We start from the raw sequence: 15,854 nt of genomic DNA, 5'->3' as shown, positions 1-15,854 counted from the left end.
TCACCCCTGTGGGGGCAGCCTGCTGGAAATGGCCCACCCCCCACCAGAGGGCTTGCTGATATGCCCCAGAAGGCTGCTGGATGTCCAAGACCAGATGATTTCACTGTTCACTGATGGGCTCAGCTGAGGCCCTGAGGATTGCTGGAACTGCAGGGGGCCAGTCTCAAAGTGCAGCAGTCCAGTACGCCCCCAGTGCTCCCAAACATTCCCCACCAGCCTCAGGATGCAGAGTGTCAGGGCAGATCTTCAGGATGAACCTAACTTGGTGGTGTTACATGAAATGGCACTGCAGAAGTGCGGCTTCCTTTCCAGAGAATTTCCACTGTGGAAAGGAAAAGTGTAGGATGAGACAGGATCCAGACTGCTTTAAGATAACAACTATAGGGTCAAAGAAAAACACAGGAGTGTTGTAGCTGAAAACCTAGCAAATTTATTCTTTTAAGTTTCTTTTTGTATTTAAGGCGTCATGACACTTTGTTTTTGCTGTGACAAACTAACATGGCTGTGGGGTGAAAGAAATCCTGAATGTGTGCAAAGCACAGACTGTGGTTTTCAGGCCATTCTCTAAGAGACTGGAGTCATGATTTGTAGCTGTGGTTTATCTGAAAGGTGCATGCAAACACCTCTGGCTTTTAGAAACAGAAGGTAAAGCTGATAGGAGACCAGGACAAAGGGGAGCAGTTCCTAGAAGAGTGGTTTGCATGTTTATGTCCAGTTTTTACCTTTGGATTACAGAGATACTGGGGGTGGGCTTATGCTGTACAGAATTAGCTGTGGTTTTTTGTCACAGTTCAAAAAGTAAACTGTTTGGTGTTGCTGTGTGTCGTCAAATTGTCTCCAACTTATGGCAGCCCTATGATGGTTGTCCTCCAAAATACAGTAGCATCTGAGTAACCAATCAGACTATGGGTTATTTGTTTTTGGTTTTTTTTGTAATAAGTTAAAACTGTTCTAACTGTCTTATTCCACTGGGGATATTCAGCCCTCCTTTTTCCGTGGAATCAAATGAATCCAGTTGCTGATGAGAAAAATATTTGTGCTTTCTAACTGTACATGGCAGCTCCCACCAATTGTTAACTAATTCTCTACAAGAGTTAAGAAATGTTGCTGAATTTGTTTCTAGCCCCTGTCACCTGAGTTGTTAAAGCAGATGGAATCCCAGACAGGACACATCTATTGATTTTTAGACTCTTAGAATGGTTTTTCAATCTGACCTGGAAACAGAATAGGAGTTTAAACCTTGTGAACTGAGGCCTGCATAAAAAATTACTTACTTAGTGCCTAGTTGTTGATCTAACTGGGCATGTCTAGAGGTCTGGAGTCCATTCTCAGTCCAGCCTAGATGTTTTGGCTGAACAGAATCTTATGCTCCATGGTAATGTCGACCAAAATTACAATAGATTCTTCAAAGGAACAATGCTGTATAAAAAAGCCTGTAAGCTCGTATATGCACTATGTTACATAGGTGTTGGCTTTGTCACCTTCTAGCCAATGCAGAAGAGCAGCTGTGCTTATAAGATATAATAGAAGGTGACATAAAATAATCGGTAATGGGAGAAGTGCCCATCTTGTTTGTGTATTTGTAAGTGCTCATTAAGCAAAATAAATAAATGCCACTTTATTATAACCCTTGAAAAAGCCACAGTAAAGCCATAGCAGAAGCTTCTCACCTGTTTTCCATTTTTTGAGAAGCAAATTATTTTAGGATATTTATTCAAAGCAGATCTATTCAGGTTGTTGTCCTAAAATGGGTGTATGGGCACTCCAGCCAAGTAAGTAGAGGAAAGAGAGGCAGTGCACTTTTGCATTGAATAGACAACCTCGCAGTATCCTTATGCAGGGAGCAGAGGAGGCTTCTCTGTGGGTACATGTACATATGTACATCCATATGTGACATTCTGGTTGTGGTTAGCAAAACAATCCTCCCTTTGCTATGCGTATTTCATGGTGCCTGTCATGGCCCTTCATGCATGAAATTAAGAACTTGGTGGTCCCTGAAACAGTAACTAAAGCTTTTGATGGATATTTTACCTGAAATACAGTGGTTGGTTGGTTTGGCTTTGCCTTTTATGCACTGTGGTTACAGCAGCACAGTCATATTTCCTAAGAGAGCAAGAGTCAAGCGGAGCCAACTCCAGTACGCTGCCCATAAGATTATGCTGTTAAAGGGATGTGAAGGCTCAGGGAAAAACATAATCTCTCTCTATCTAAAGCATTTCCATACCATTTGGCTAGTTAATGCTCTCAGAATAGTTTACAAAATGTGATTAAAATACACTGAATGCAACAGTTTGAAGACTTTAAAAGAGACTCACCTGCCATGAGGCATTTCTATACAATAAAATTCAGCAGACATATACAACATCAATAAACAAGCAATACTGTACAACTCTTCTACATGTACCAAACATTTTGAAAGCCAATATTAAGCAATTAAAATGGCAGGAAAAGAGTTTTAACCTGGTGCTGGAACATGGATAATGTTGGCACTAGGCATATTTCCCCGAGGAGCTGATTCCACTGGTGGGGAGCCACAGCTGAGAAGGTCCTTCTTGTAACCATCCTCTTTACTTCCTTTATAATATGTGGGGGAATGGAGCAGAAAAATTCTGGGAAAGGTGTTATCCCTTTGAATTTTCCATAAATCATAGAATAGTGGAGTTGTGTCGTGAGGCTGGTGCTTCTTCCCAACAAAAGCAGTCACTCCAGTTGATACTACAGAAGTCTATTCTACACAGTATTACAATTACAGTCACATAAGCTAGGAAGTTGTCCTCTTAGTCTAACTTAGTTCAACTTACACTGGGTTTTTGAATCCTTCTGGGCCATCCTTCTAGAGTTGGGGCGCTATGACCCCTTTCCCTGCATGGGAAGGAGCATCCTCAATAGCTAATAGCTTCGTCCACATTATCTCCTAAATTCCTACATCCCAAATGACCTGGTGGGATTGTTTCCTCATCAACACCCAAATTGGTCTCTGGATGCTCTTCTGTTTTGACACCTCCCTGGATTTCCTTATCTCCTGTATTTCCATTCCCATCGTCTGTGCAGCTGGGGAGTAAAGCTGGTTCTGCTGACACCAGAAATGTATCTTCATCAACCCTCTGCTTCTCATGGGAAGTTTTCTTCTCTTGCGCACGCACCACGGACTCTTCTGAAAGCTATCTGCTCCAACTCTCTGCTGTTGCCAGACACCAAGTTACACCATCCCACTCAGATGAGTTTAAAGATTTTTCCTTAAAGATTCCTTAAGGAAAAATTGGGGGAAAATATGTTTGCTATTTTTCTGGGATTTTTCCCCCCACACAGGTATCATATCTCTATACTGACATTCTTATTAATAAAAAAGTCTTTCATTGTTGGAGGGAATATTATGCATGCAGATTAAATATTCAAGCAGCAGTAGGTAACTTCAGTTAAATGCTTTAAAATGTCTAACTGTAGCCAGTGTTTATCTATTTTAATGTTTATTGACTCCTTTTATATGCGACCTTTCTGCTAATACTTATAAGGCACTGTATTCAGGCTCAGCACAATTGGATATCTGAAGAGCTGAGAGAGGCAATGGCAAAAAAAAAAAAATGGTTTCTATTGCTTCTGAGGATAGAATGCTAAGCGATAAATTAAAATTGCAGGGAAACGGATTTACACAAAGTGATAAGAAATACTTCCTAGGAGTATGGAACATTCTTCTTTCCCTGGATTAATTAAAGCAGAATCTTTCAGGGATGCTGTAGTGATGGATTTCCTGCATTGGCTTGACTTGGAAGTTCCTTCCAACTTACCCATATTTTTTCGTCTATATAAGACGACCCCATGTATAGGGCACCCCCCACTTTTCCTACTCATCTCCAGCAAGCAAGTGGCTGCCGTGCACCCCCCCCCCCGCCGTGTATAAGACACCGCCATTTTTAAGTAAATGTTTGAAAGAAAAAGTAGCGTCTTATACACAGAAAAATACGGTGATGAGCACGTTTAGATAAGCCATGTTTCCTGCAGGAATCAAATTGCATATACAGTCACTGCTCAGAGATTGGCATGCTGTGTGAACTTGGTAAGTGTGGGTTATTTGATAGTTGTTTAACCCCAACACAGGCCAGTGGTTATATGAGCATTGTTTAATCTTTGCATAACTCTTGCTTGCCAGGTTTGAATGACATGAAGTCCTTGAGCAAGGGTTGCATATTCCAAGCAGTGGCCGCATGTAACATGCATGTGCTGACACTTTAATAATCTATGATGGGCTGTTGTGTTGAACAGACAACTCTCCTAACTCAAAACACTGAATATTTTACAGTTTAAAATAATAACATAATACAAAAGGTTTGGGAGGGAAGAAGGAAATGGACAAATTCAGCTATGAGTTCTTATATAATATTGCATAGCTTTTTAATGACCAGGCTGTATGGTCAATGAGCAAGATTATTCTGGGAGGAAAGGAGCCTAATATTTGTGCCTTGCTTGATGGAGGACTCTGTTACTTTCCTCCGCTTCAGTTAGGTAAAATATTTTGGAAGGCATATGAGATATTTAGTGAATTGGGCTTCTCTGAAAGGAATGCTTGGCAACCATGTTGGTGACTTACATGTTTTTGTGTGTGTTTCTTTGCAAGCATATCTCAGTAAAGTCAGTGGTACTTATCAATTAAATGTGGGTAGGATTACAGCTTTCAATAGCAACATTGATGAAACTCAAATACTTTGGCCACCTAATGAGAAGGAAGGACTTTCTGGAGAAGAGCCTAATGCTGGGAACAATTGACAGCCAAAGAAGAAGGGGACTGTACGGCAGAGAATGAGGTGGCTGGATGGAGTCACTGAAGCAGTCAGTGTGAGCTTAAGTGTTAAGTGGACTCTGGGGGATGGTGGAGGACAGGAAGGCCTGGAGGAATATTGTCCATGGTGCCCTGATGGGTCGTACACAACTTCGCAACGAACAACACCAGTGTAGCAACATTAAGGCCTTCTAAGGGTACAAATAGGGCTTCTTTCTATGTAACATGCACAGGAATTTATTGCATGTTATTGAATTATTCCCTTCTCCTTGCAGTTGATGGGAGTTCTCTGAGTCTGTCACCAGAAGTTTATTTAAAAGTGCTAAGTGTTGATAACCTTTGGATTAGGTGATATCCTGTTTGCTGTATTTACATTGAATGGTATGGAATGTTTGATCCTTTTTGCTTTGAGAATCTGGTCTTGCTCATTTAAATTTGCTCAATGTGCCCTTTTAAGGACATTACTTCTTGCTGATTTAAAAATGTGTGGTGACCTCTTACAGAACTTGGTTTTGTAATGGAATGAGTTAATTCCTATAGTTCTCTAGTTTCCTGTCCACCTTTCATTAGAATCAGCTAGTTCAGGGCATTATCTTTGAAAGAACAGGTTTGACAAGGTAAACTGACACCTTGACCTTGGGTTTTCTTACACAATAATGCAGACAGACTTTATTAAAGTGTTTTGAAGAGCCTGAACAAAGCTATTCCTTTTTCAGATGTCTTAATTTAAGTAGAGTTGCTTGCTACATTTTCATCCTGTGAGAAGGCTGTAGTGGTAGATTAATTACCATTTACTATTTCCTACTTTTTGATATGTCTAAAATTCATGTACTTTTATATCTCCTTGGATAGAAGAATGTTTTGGTTTCTCTTTAAAAAAAATGTCAGAATTGTTTCCAAACTAGCCAACAGAGTTCTGTAGTTAATCTTTTGTGAATGTTAATTATTGTATAGGTACATTTACCCACCTCTGCATTTGTGACAGGCAGTGAGATAAAAGGATTTTGCAGGTCTGTGCCGCACCTGTTAGTATTTTTTTCCTTGTCTTTTCATGGAAAGTCCCAGATGTAATACCAGATATCAGATTATGTCTAAGAGTTAATGAGGAGATACTCAGCAAGGAAAATAATTTCTTCCTCAGCAATCAAACTGTATATGTGGTTTTTAAAGCCCAACATTCTGAATTGGTTTATTGATTCTCATTGTGGGAAATGCTTGAGATCAAGTAATACAGAACCACATTGGAGGAGAGAATAAAGTTCAGTAAGTGAATGTTTACTTGAATTAGTTACGTGTACAGCAGATGAAATGGGGATAATTTCTATACTTGAGGTTAATTGGTTATGCTCACAGCTTACTACATCTAATATGGCTGGGATCAGGAAGTTGTAAACTCCTCCTTGAAAGAGAGAGGTGGTTCCAGCCCCTTTAAAGGAGGTGGTAATTAGGCTGCTCTCAGAAAAAGACTAACCCAACCCTAGATGATGATAACAATTATGGAATACTAGCCAAAGTTGCCTTCCTGGGCAAAGTTCTTGAGAAGGTGGTTGCTAGTCAACTCTAGACACTCCTGAGTGAAATAGACTATTTAAACCCATCTCAATCATACCTCAGGCCTGGCTTTAGAATAGAAACTAACTTGGTCTAGAATAGAAACTACCTACCTGTGTAGGATAACCTTTATTTTATTCACTATTTATTAATAATAGTTATATCCCTTAATACTAAAATCTCCAAGCAATTCATATGGCAGCATTAAAAGCACATTTAAATACACCATTACAGTGCTATTAAAAACAATTTAACTTTAACTACAACACAAATACATTTGAAATTAACAACTATTTTAAAACTGCAATAATACAAAGTGATCCAGAAAGCAGTAAGATGGAACAGAGTATAATTCATTGCAGTTATTTAAAAGCCACAGAAGGCCTCCATGGACAAGTGCATTTTCAGGAGGTGTTTGAAATATACTATGTTTTCTGTCACCTGAACTGCTTGTGTGAGGGATTTCAGAGTTTGGAAACCACCACTGACCTTCAAGATACTATTTGGTGACATTCTTTTGGGCCTCTTTTGAAGACTTTAATGACTGATGGAGAAAGTCTACTAGGTTTCTGGATCCCAAATCTGGGACCTTTGCGAAGAAACAAACAGGGAGCATGAGATATTGTTGATTCTTTTGGAACTTTTGGCAGGTTCTGACACCATTGACCATGGTATCCCTCTGGATAGTTTGCCTGGGATGGGAGTTGCATTACAGTAGTTTAGCTCCTACTTGAATGGCCAGTTCCAGAAGGTGCTACTGGAGGATTATCGCTCTGTGCCCTGGAAGCCATGCTATGTAGTTCCACAGGGTTCTTTTCTGTTCCCCATGCCGTTCAGCTAGATGAAGACACCTGGAAGGGTAGGGTGAGGTGTCATCAATGTGCAGATGACAGCCACCTCTCCAGAAGAGAATGCGACTGATCTGAACGACTGTCTGGGCATAGCAATAGACTAGATGAATCCCAATGAAGTGAGATTCAATTCAGACAAGACAGAAGTACTGTTACCTTTGTTCCATTAAGTGATGCTTAGTCCATTATTTAGGGGCCTCCATCCTCCCTAAAGTTTCAGGTTTGTATTTTCGGGGTGTTCTTGGATGCAGCACTATCACTAGAGGAAAGATAGACCTGGCAGCACATAACACCTTTTATCAGCTTAGTTGGATATACCAGTTATGCCCTAATCTGGTGAGAGACATTGTAGCTACAGTTATCTGTGCTTTGGTAACCTCTCCCTGGATTGTTGCCATATGTTATACATGGGGCTGCCTTTGAAAATGGTCTGGAAACTTCAGTTGGTCCAAAATAGGACAATGAGATGTTAATGGAAACTACCCAATAAAACCATATTATACAAATGCATTTCCATATCCTTTATCTAAGACAAGGCGGTCCAACTTTGTACCTCAAGGGCCACATTAGGACTTCTTCATGGAACCCAGGGGCTGTGCAATGAATCACAAGTCCATACTGTGAATTAAAGGGTTCACAATATATTTATGTAATTTAATATACTCAGAGATCGCGGGCAGGTCCTTCTCTGACTGCAGCCTAAGCACAATGATTGCTCCTCTGAGGGTCAGGAGGGCCACAGAATAAGGCCTGGGGAGCTGCAGGTACTTTCTGGACTGTCCAGGTCTAGGAGCTGACACAATGCTGGTATTAACATCAACATTAATGCCTGTTTTGTGCTAATTATGGCACCCTTTTCCCTGGGTGTTTTAGTTTTTCAGTTTCTTTTTTTAAACCTGAAACTTTTAATTTTTTGCACTGCTGCTTGGCTTTATTTTTTTTTATTTTTATATTATACTGTAGACTTAAAATTCAAAGCTCTTATGTTGTATTATATCATACTGTGGTTTTAATTGTTGAGAACTACCCAGAGAACTTTGGTTATGGAACCATTGCAGATAAATACATAAATAAAATAATAAGAGGAATGATGAGATTTGTTTAAACAGGAACCTTGCTACCTTTTAGTGACTATGTGACTCATGTGTAGCACATCTAGTCTTCCCTTCATTATGTATGTGGGGCCTTTTGAGAATGAAGCACTCAAGAGAACTGAACAGATGAACTGAATTTTTAGCTGTCTATCTGTAATGTTCGGTGACAGCCCTTTAGCATATCATGTTTTTGTTATTGGTTACTACAGAGAAACCATTGGCCATTTGGAAATAAAATCAAATAAAAATCTAGGATAATTTTGTCTGGAGAGCAGTACAGACATGAGGAGTCGCTCACACTTGCTTTAGAGTGAGACAGTGAGGGTAAATCAATAAGCCTTTAAAATTTTTATTTCTAACCAGTGATTGAAGAGTAGCTATCTGATTCACCCACATGCGGGTGCGTGGCAAGGTGGCGGCTTGCTCGCGCAGGGATCGTTTTGGGCTCACTCGGAGAAAACAATCTCTGCACAAGCAAGCCACTGCCCTGCCCTGTGCACCCACTGCCAGCACCGCCTCGGTGGCCCGCACCTACCGCGGGCACTTTTCAACTGGCCCTTATTGAAAAAGTTTGAGGACCCCTGCTTTAAACAGCTCTGTGTATTGAGAGGAAGTGGTACAGAAGGAAGAACTTTCAGTGTTGTGGTTGTGATCTGATTTCCCCTCCCTCCGCATAGTTAGTTCTTTAAAAAGCACAAGAAAGGAGAAGGAAACCTGGTGATGGGTCCATAATCCTTCACCAGGTGTGGCTCTGAGAATCTTTGTAGACGATTCGAGCCCTGGGCCCAACGCACAAGTATCTGTGTTCCCTCAAGCCACAGGCAGCAGGACAGGGAAAGGCCTCTGGGTGAGATGCTAAAGAAATGTCAATAGCCCCTTCAAAGGCCCACCAGCATTCTGTCCCCATGCTGGCTAATGGGTACCTCTGGGCAGCCCACAGGTAGGACTTGAGTGCAGCAGCTCTCTGTTGTGCCCCTTGTTCTGGACAATAGCAAAATACAGGTTATCTGGAGTTACGAGCTGAGATGTCATCTACATGCTGATGACACTCAGCTCTACCTCTCCTTTTCATTCAACCCAGGTGAGGCCTGAGTAGCTGTACTGCATCCGTGCCAAAGCCAATAAATTGAGACTTAATTCAGATAGGATGGAGGTGCTGTTGGTGGGGGTGTTAACCTACCCAGTGGGGCAACATTCAACCCATCCTGGATGGGGTCACACTCCCCCTGAAGGACAGGGTTTTCACTTTGAGGGTGCTGCTAGATTCTGAACTGTTACTTGAGTGTCAGGTTGACTCGGGTGTGGAGCACCTTCTAGCAGCTTGGGCTGATTTGCCATCTGTGGCCCTCTCTGGACAGGCAGAACCTGGCAATAGTGATTCATGCTCTGGTAACCTCTCACTTGGGCTACTGTATCACACTCTACATGGGGCTACCTATGAAGACTGTCCAGAAATTTTAGTTCATTCAAAATAGAGCAGTGAGGCTGCTAACAGGGACTGGCAGATATGAACATGTTATGCCAGTCCTCTACCAACTCCACTGGTTACCAGTTGAAGTCCATGCCCAATTTGAAATGCTAACACTAATATTTAAAGCCCTAAATGGCTTGGAGCTGGGGTCTCTAAAGGAATGTCTCCTCCCATGTGTGCCTATGTGGACTATGAGGCCATTGTCTGAGGTTCTGCTCAGAGAGCCCCCTCTTAAGGAAATAAAGGGGGTGGCAACTAAGGGAAGGGTCTTTTCAGCTGTGGCACCCCGATAGTGGAATCAGCTCCCCAAAGAGATGCACCTGACATCCACTCTCTCTTCCTTTCAGTGCCAGGCAAAACCTTTTTATTTACTCAAAATTTTAATAGTTAAATGATTTTAATACTTTTAAAACCAGTTTTACTCTGTGTTTATGGTTCAATTTTAATCTTACTGATTTTGCTGTATGGTGTTTTATTTTACTTTATTTATGCTGTTGGTTATTTGGACTATTTGAACCATTCAGAGAGCTGTTTTGGGCTTATGGGCAGTATACAGTAACAATAAGAGATGGAATAATATTCAAAGATATAAGGCAGTTGGATATATCTCTTGGATATATGCATTTAATAAGCTGCTTTCAACTCAAAATGATTCCACTGTAGCGACAACAGTTTCTTCTTATCATTGGAAAAAGAAAGTGATGTCACTCATACCACTAATTACATGTGAGTTGCTAAGGACAACCTGGCAATGTCCTCTGGGCAATGAACAAATGGAATTAACTTGGCTGAGGCATTGAATAACATGGAATGGTATTCTGTGAATTATTTATTTCATTCCTTTTCTGTTGGCACAAGGTTGACATGTAACTTTAGGTTTGTTTTGTGGTTTAAAAAGATACATTCTCAAAATTAACACAAGACATGGGCTCTAATGTAATACTGGATAAGACCATATATGTTCTGTAGCTTTAAGGCAGTAAGGTGGGGCTACTTGGATCTTGAGGATTGTGATTAAAGTCCAAAGCTGAAATACAAGTGCATGTTTGTGGGTTTAAGTCATTGTTACTTTTCATCTTTTTATGCAGATCCCAGTTGCTTTTAGATACACAAATAGCCTTGAAAATGAACTGGGAGTTTATCTACAACAGATGCCCATGTAAAACATATTTGTGGTTTCGCCCAATGTTCTTAAACTGACCTCTAGAATGCTATAAGCAGTCTCTGACTTATAGAAGTAAGAGGACAAACCTTTTAGATGACCTTTTTTGGTGATAGACATGGAGTGGGTTGAGAAAATGGAGTGTGTGATTCTGAATAAAAAATAACTGCAAGGGTGGGATCAAAGCACCATATGTGAATGAAATAAATAGCCAAATGGTATGTCTTCTTGACTCTTATGTCACAAGACCGGGTCCAGTAGTGGTTGGTTGAGGAATGCAGTGACATTTGTTATTGAATTTTAAATCTGTAGTCTAATTCTGTCCTATTTTTGTTTAATTATTTTACTTAGTATAGGTACCTCAGGGCAGGTAAAGAATTTCTGGACAGATTGGTTCATTGCAGTATATTCACATTTGGGAGTTGGTGAGACGTGGGGATTAGTGTTGGACTCAGGGCCAAGGAGGTCTGGGTTCTAGCTCACTGGGAGACTTTGGGCCACTCAATCATTCTCAACATAAGTTACCTCACCAGGTTGTTGTTGCAAGGGCAAAACAGAGCTATGTGTGCTGCCTTGGGTTCTCCACATAGCCAAAACAGGACCACATTCAAACAAGAGGGGAGCATCATTGGGTTTGAGGGAACCCCAAGTTTTGCAGAATATCCTGGACTAGGGCATGACATGTTGGAACTCTGAAAAGAGCACTTTACACTGCGAAATTGTGCTCCAGCTTCCCCTTGTGAATGTCTTTGTCTTTAAAGTTCCTTTATCTACAGCAGACCAACATGGCCACTTCTCCAAAGATTAATTCAATATTGGATGCTTGCACTTTTGGTCACTTGTGGTCCATTCCTGTGGATGTTTTTTATGAGAATCTTCAAAAATGGTTTATGAATTGATGTTAATACCTACTTTAATAGTTAATCTTGCACATTTTTAACTTCATTTTTAAAGGAAGGTGTAAGGAAGGTTACCATGCATTGCTGTTCTCAGTTGTATGGGTTTAATCCATTAGTTTGTGTTAATGATGTCCAACTAAACTTCCTTCAGGAGGTAAGACCAGTTGTTATACCACATTGGCATAAGGAACTTTAATCAATTTGCATAGCTTTCCCTCCCTCCCTCCCTCCCTCCCTTTCTTACATACCACAGTGGTTCTGTGCAGGATGTGGGAGAAATACAATCTGCAGTTCCTTTTTATGTGGCCTCTGATCTGTGTTAACAGCCTTAATTGTTTGTAACTAAAGGATTTCCTGTTCTTGCAGGTAATTGAGGACTTCTGAGCAATGAATAGAAGTGAAACTGAATGGGCCAGACCATGTAGTCAATTGCCAATGCTCTCATATGCTGTAGATGTTTTCACTATGATGGTGTTCAACTTATCTGAGCAATAAAAATGGACAATTTCCTGTAATAATCCGAGTTATTTGTCAGGTACTAATACGGTACTTCATTTATATAGGTTTCTGAAAGGAATTAAGTTGGCAGTGTCCCAACGGTATTGCAAACACACTTTTAAATTACCTAGTCATCTTATTTTTTTATACATCTAAACGTGATTATATTTTTCTAATTCTGATTTTTTCCTGCTTGCTTTTCTTGCTTCATGTTCAATATTACATTTTCTTTACAATTATTTATAGATGCAGTAGAGTGTAGCATTTGCTAATAGCCATAAAATTTGCTGACCAGTCATTTAAACTAGGGTTCCAACAGTCTTTCCCCAACCACCCAGAGTTCCCAATTCACATATAATACTAAACCCAATGACTGAGGCTGAATTGGAATATTCAGCCTTGATTTCATCTGTGTATGTGGAGATTTAAGTCCCTCAAATGAAAAGAATACTGGGTGGATTATAATTTCTTTCAGAAGAGAATGAAACAATGCATTTTTAAAAGAAGAAATGTAATTTATTCTCTGTATTCAGGGAAACTTCCTGCAATGAAGTTTGTGAATTAACAATTTACTTCCAAGTAAACATCAAAAGCATTAGAGGCCTTTTGAATCCAAAGTCTATCTTAATGGACACACTGAAATGCTTTCTTATGGCAGTGCTGTTTCCAGATTACCCCTGAATGAAAGGTGTAATTTCCGAAGAGGCTTCACTTAATGTATTACTGGACTATCTCAGGGACCACCAAGTCCCTTCAGCAAATAATCCCATATAATTGTTATTGCCCACCTCTCTGCTGGTGTGCTGTTCTACTTGTTGTAAGTATACTACAGTATAGTAAAGAAGATAGGATTCAGTAAAGAAGATAGGATTAAGTAAGAGACAAAATGATATATAATTCTATTCATAAGTAATTGTGGCAGTTACTCATATGCTGCTTGGGCTGGAAGGAGGAGATGATATTGTTTGGCCAGACCTTGATTTTATACTGTCCCTTGGATTTGGTTTGATGAATCCAGTCTAGACTTTTGTAAAATAAAATGAAATCAGTATTTTATAATTTTGCAGTCAGTGAATGCAGTGAAATTGCAGTCAGGAATGAGAACAGTATAACACTTGGTTTCTTCCTCAGGATTACCAGTTCATTTCAAAACTTTCCACTGCTTAGTAATGTTCTCCTAAAATTGTTAGTAGTGCTACTGAATGTCAGTGTTAAATGAAGGTCTGATATATTGTGTAAGATAAGTTGTTACCAGAAAAAACCATTGGGTATGAAGAATAAAGCCACCATTCTGTAATTGTTCTTTTATGCCACCCTTACTATACAGGAGCATATTTATCTTGTAGAATTGAGTATGTCAAATGAAAATTGGGGTGTCATTTGTATGCCTGGTCTTCTAACCTTTTGCTTGCTAGTCTGCCCTCAGGCCATTTCATCAATTTTCCCAGTACTTAGGCAAGGGTGAGGCTGACTTTAAAACAAGCCTGTTGCTTCTTTAACCCTCTGACCCAAATTGACCTTGGGAGCATAATTACAAGTGTGTGCACGCGCATGTGTGTGCGTGAGGGAACTCTCTGTTAGCTTACCTCATCTCTTACCTCCTTTTCCACTTGGAATTGTTTCCTTTTCATGTCTTAAATAGATACTAACCATAGTAATATAGTTAACCTGCTGTAAAAAATATTTTATAACCAGGAAATCTGTAATGCAAAGCCTGCATACCTAAGTGTTCAATCTTAGGCCTATTCAGAAGCTCTAAAAGCTGGACAGATTCACACGAGCCGAGCAGCTGAAAAATACATTGCTGAGCTCACCAAAATTGCTGCCAGGAAACAGTATCTGCACGTGTTTGCACTAATGCATATGCTACTTCCTACATGAGGTTGGAGCTGCAGATCCCTTCCTGTATGGAGAACTTTAGAGAATTGGAACCAGACCAGAAGGAAGATGGTATTCGATGGGCACTTGATATTCATAGTCAGGTAGTCACTGTGAGATCCTTTACTCACTAGCATATTCAGGTAGTTGCTTCATATTCAAATAGTGCTATGAGAGTTTTACTTTCAGTAACAATGATAAAGATTTCTAAAGCTCGGTATTGTGCCGTAGCTCCCTTAAAGTTAGTCTTTGGGTTCTAAGCAAGTCAGGTGAGCTGAAAAGCTAATATTTCTTTGTTGCTGCTGCTGTTTTAATTGAAGCTTAATATATTTGCTTATTGTTTCATTGGTAATTGTAAACCACATTGAGTGCCTCTTCTGGCAGTTAGGCGGGGTACCAGTCAAACCAATCCATCAACATGTGAACAAGAACAACTCCTGCTAGCAATCTTACAGTCTAAAAAGACAAGTTCATTGCACTTTTTGACAGCCATATTCCCTCACAGAGCTGTGTGCCAGCAGTGGGTGGGTCACCTTTTTCCTCTCTCCCTTCCTTCCTGCCCCGCAGGCTGCCAGAAGGGAGGAGATCATTACTGTACGAGGTCAGCATTGGTCACATGCAGATGGTTTTGACATTAGGCAGAGACAGACACATTGACCTGATTCATCACTACAGCCCCTCGTGGCTTATTAGCAGATTGGGTTGCACCATCTGTAGACCTCAGGTTGGCATTCCAAGCCCTGACATCTTGTTCTGTGCAAGTCTGGTGTGGGCAGGTTGTTGGAGTGGTTGACAAGCCAGCCAAAACCAGGAACCTACATGCGTTGGCTTTGCCTGCATCAAGAAGCTATGGTGTAGTGCTGCACTCTAGTATTCAAAATGGTGGTGGCTGCTACTACAAGAACCCCACAGGGAAATTTACCCACAGTGGTGTCTCATTATGTGTGATCTGGGTCAATGAATGGAGAGATGTGGGGCAGGGGGAAGATGCAGAATTAAACTGCAAAGAGACTATAAAGGAAAATATTTTGCACTGGATCTTTATAAGGAAACGGAAGCCAATCTAGTTCAACTTTTCTGGTTCTTCCACATTTAGTATGCCATTGCATGCTCACAGGTGTCCTTACAGAAAGTATTTGCCTTCCTTCTCTCTCTGCTAATTTCATTCATTTTATAGGCAGATTGTGGAAATTCATTTTCCCAAAGTAGCAATGTGCAGGTGTCCTCTAAGAATCCATGATACATCTTGTTTTTGAATTTTGATGCTATCACCATGAACAACTTAACTATTCATGTATTGTCTTTGTACAACTGAATGAGGGGTAAAACTCTTCTCTCTTGGTTTGTTTATCTAGGCAAGTGAAATGTAATAACTAATGATGCAGTGTTGTCTTAAATTGGCATTTGATTTCATAATTCTCTCTCTCTCTCTCTCTCTTTTTCTAGGAGGTCCTCCAACAACTTATCATAATGAGTTTACCAAATGTCTTGATAGTTGGCAAAGATCCTCTGTCTGGTGAGTAGCCCTGTGAACTGTGTTACTTCCATGTTTAAAATAAAAGCTTGATTAGCATTTCCAACTTGAAAGAGCAGCATTTCCAACTTGCCAAGCTGAAGCTAGTTTTACACTGAGGATTAGAGGAGTAGAAACAGATAAGTGCCATCTGGTCATCTCA

At 40.3% G+C, this 15,854-nt stretch overlaps 1 protein-coding gene across 1 annotated transcript in view; it reads left to right on the top strand.

Annotated features, from left to right (window-relative positions):
- LOC123026337 (protein Daple-like) overlaps positions 1 to 15,854 on the top strand; it is a 67,741-nt gene that overhangs the window by 26,526 nt on the left and 25,361 nt on the right. Inside the window, exon 4 of the mRNA XM_044435842.1 lies at positions 15,625 to 15,694. Within this exon, the coding sequence (XP_044291777.1) occupies positions 15,625 to 15,694 (70 nt within the window). The remainder of the gene's footprint in view (positions 1 to 15,624; positions 15,695 to 15,854) is intronic.

This window comes from Varanus komodoensis, unplaced genomic scaffold (genome assembly GCF_004798865.1).
Source record: "Varanus komodoensis strain SLA01 unplaced genomic scaffold, ASM479886v1 scaffold3, whole genome shotgun sequence".
Lineage (NCBI taxonomy): Eukaryota > Metazoa > Chordata > Lepidosauria > Squamata > Varanidae > Varanus > Varanus komodoensis.
The sequence above is the reverse complement of the archived record's forward strand: the minus strand, read 5'-3'. Positions and strand labels throughout refer to the sequence as shown.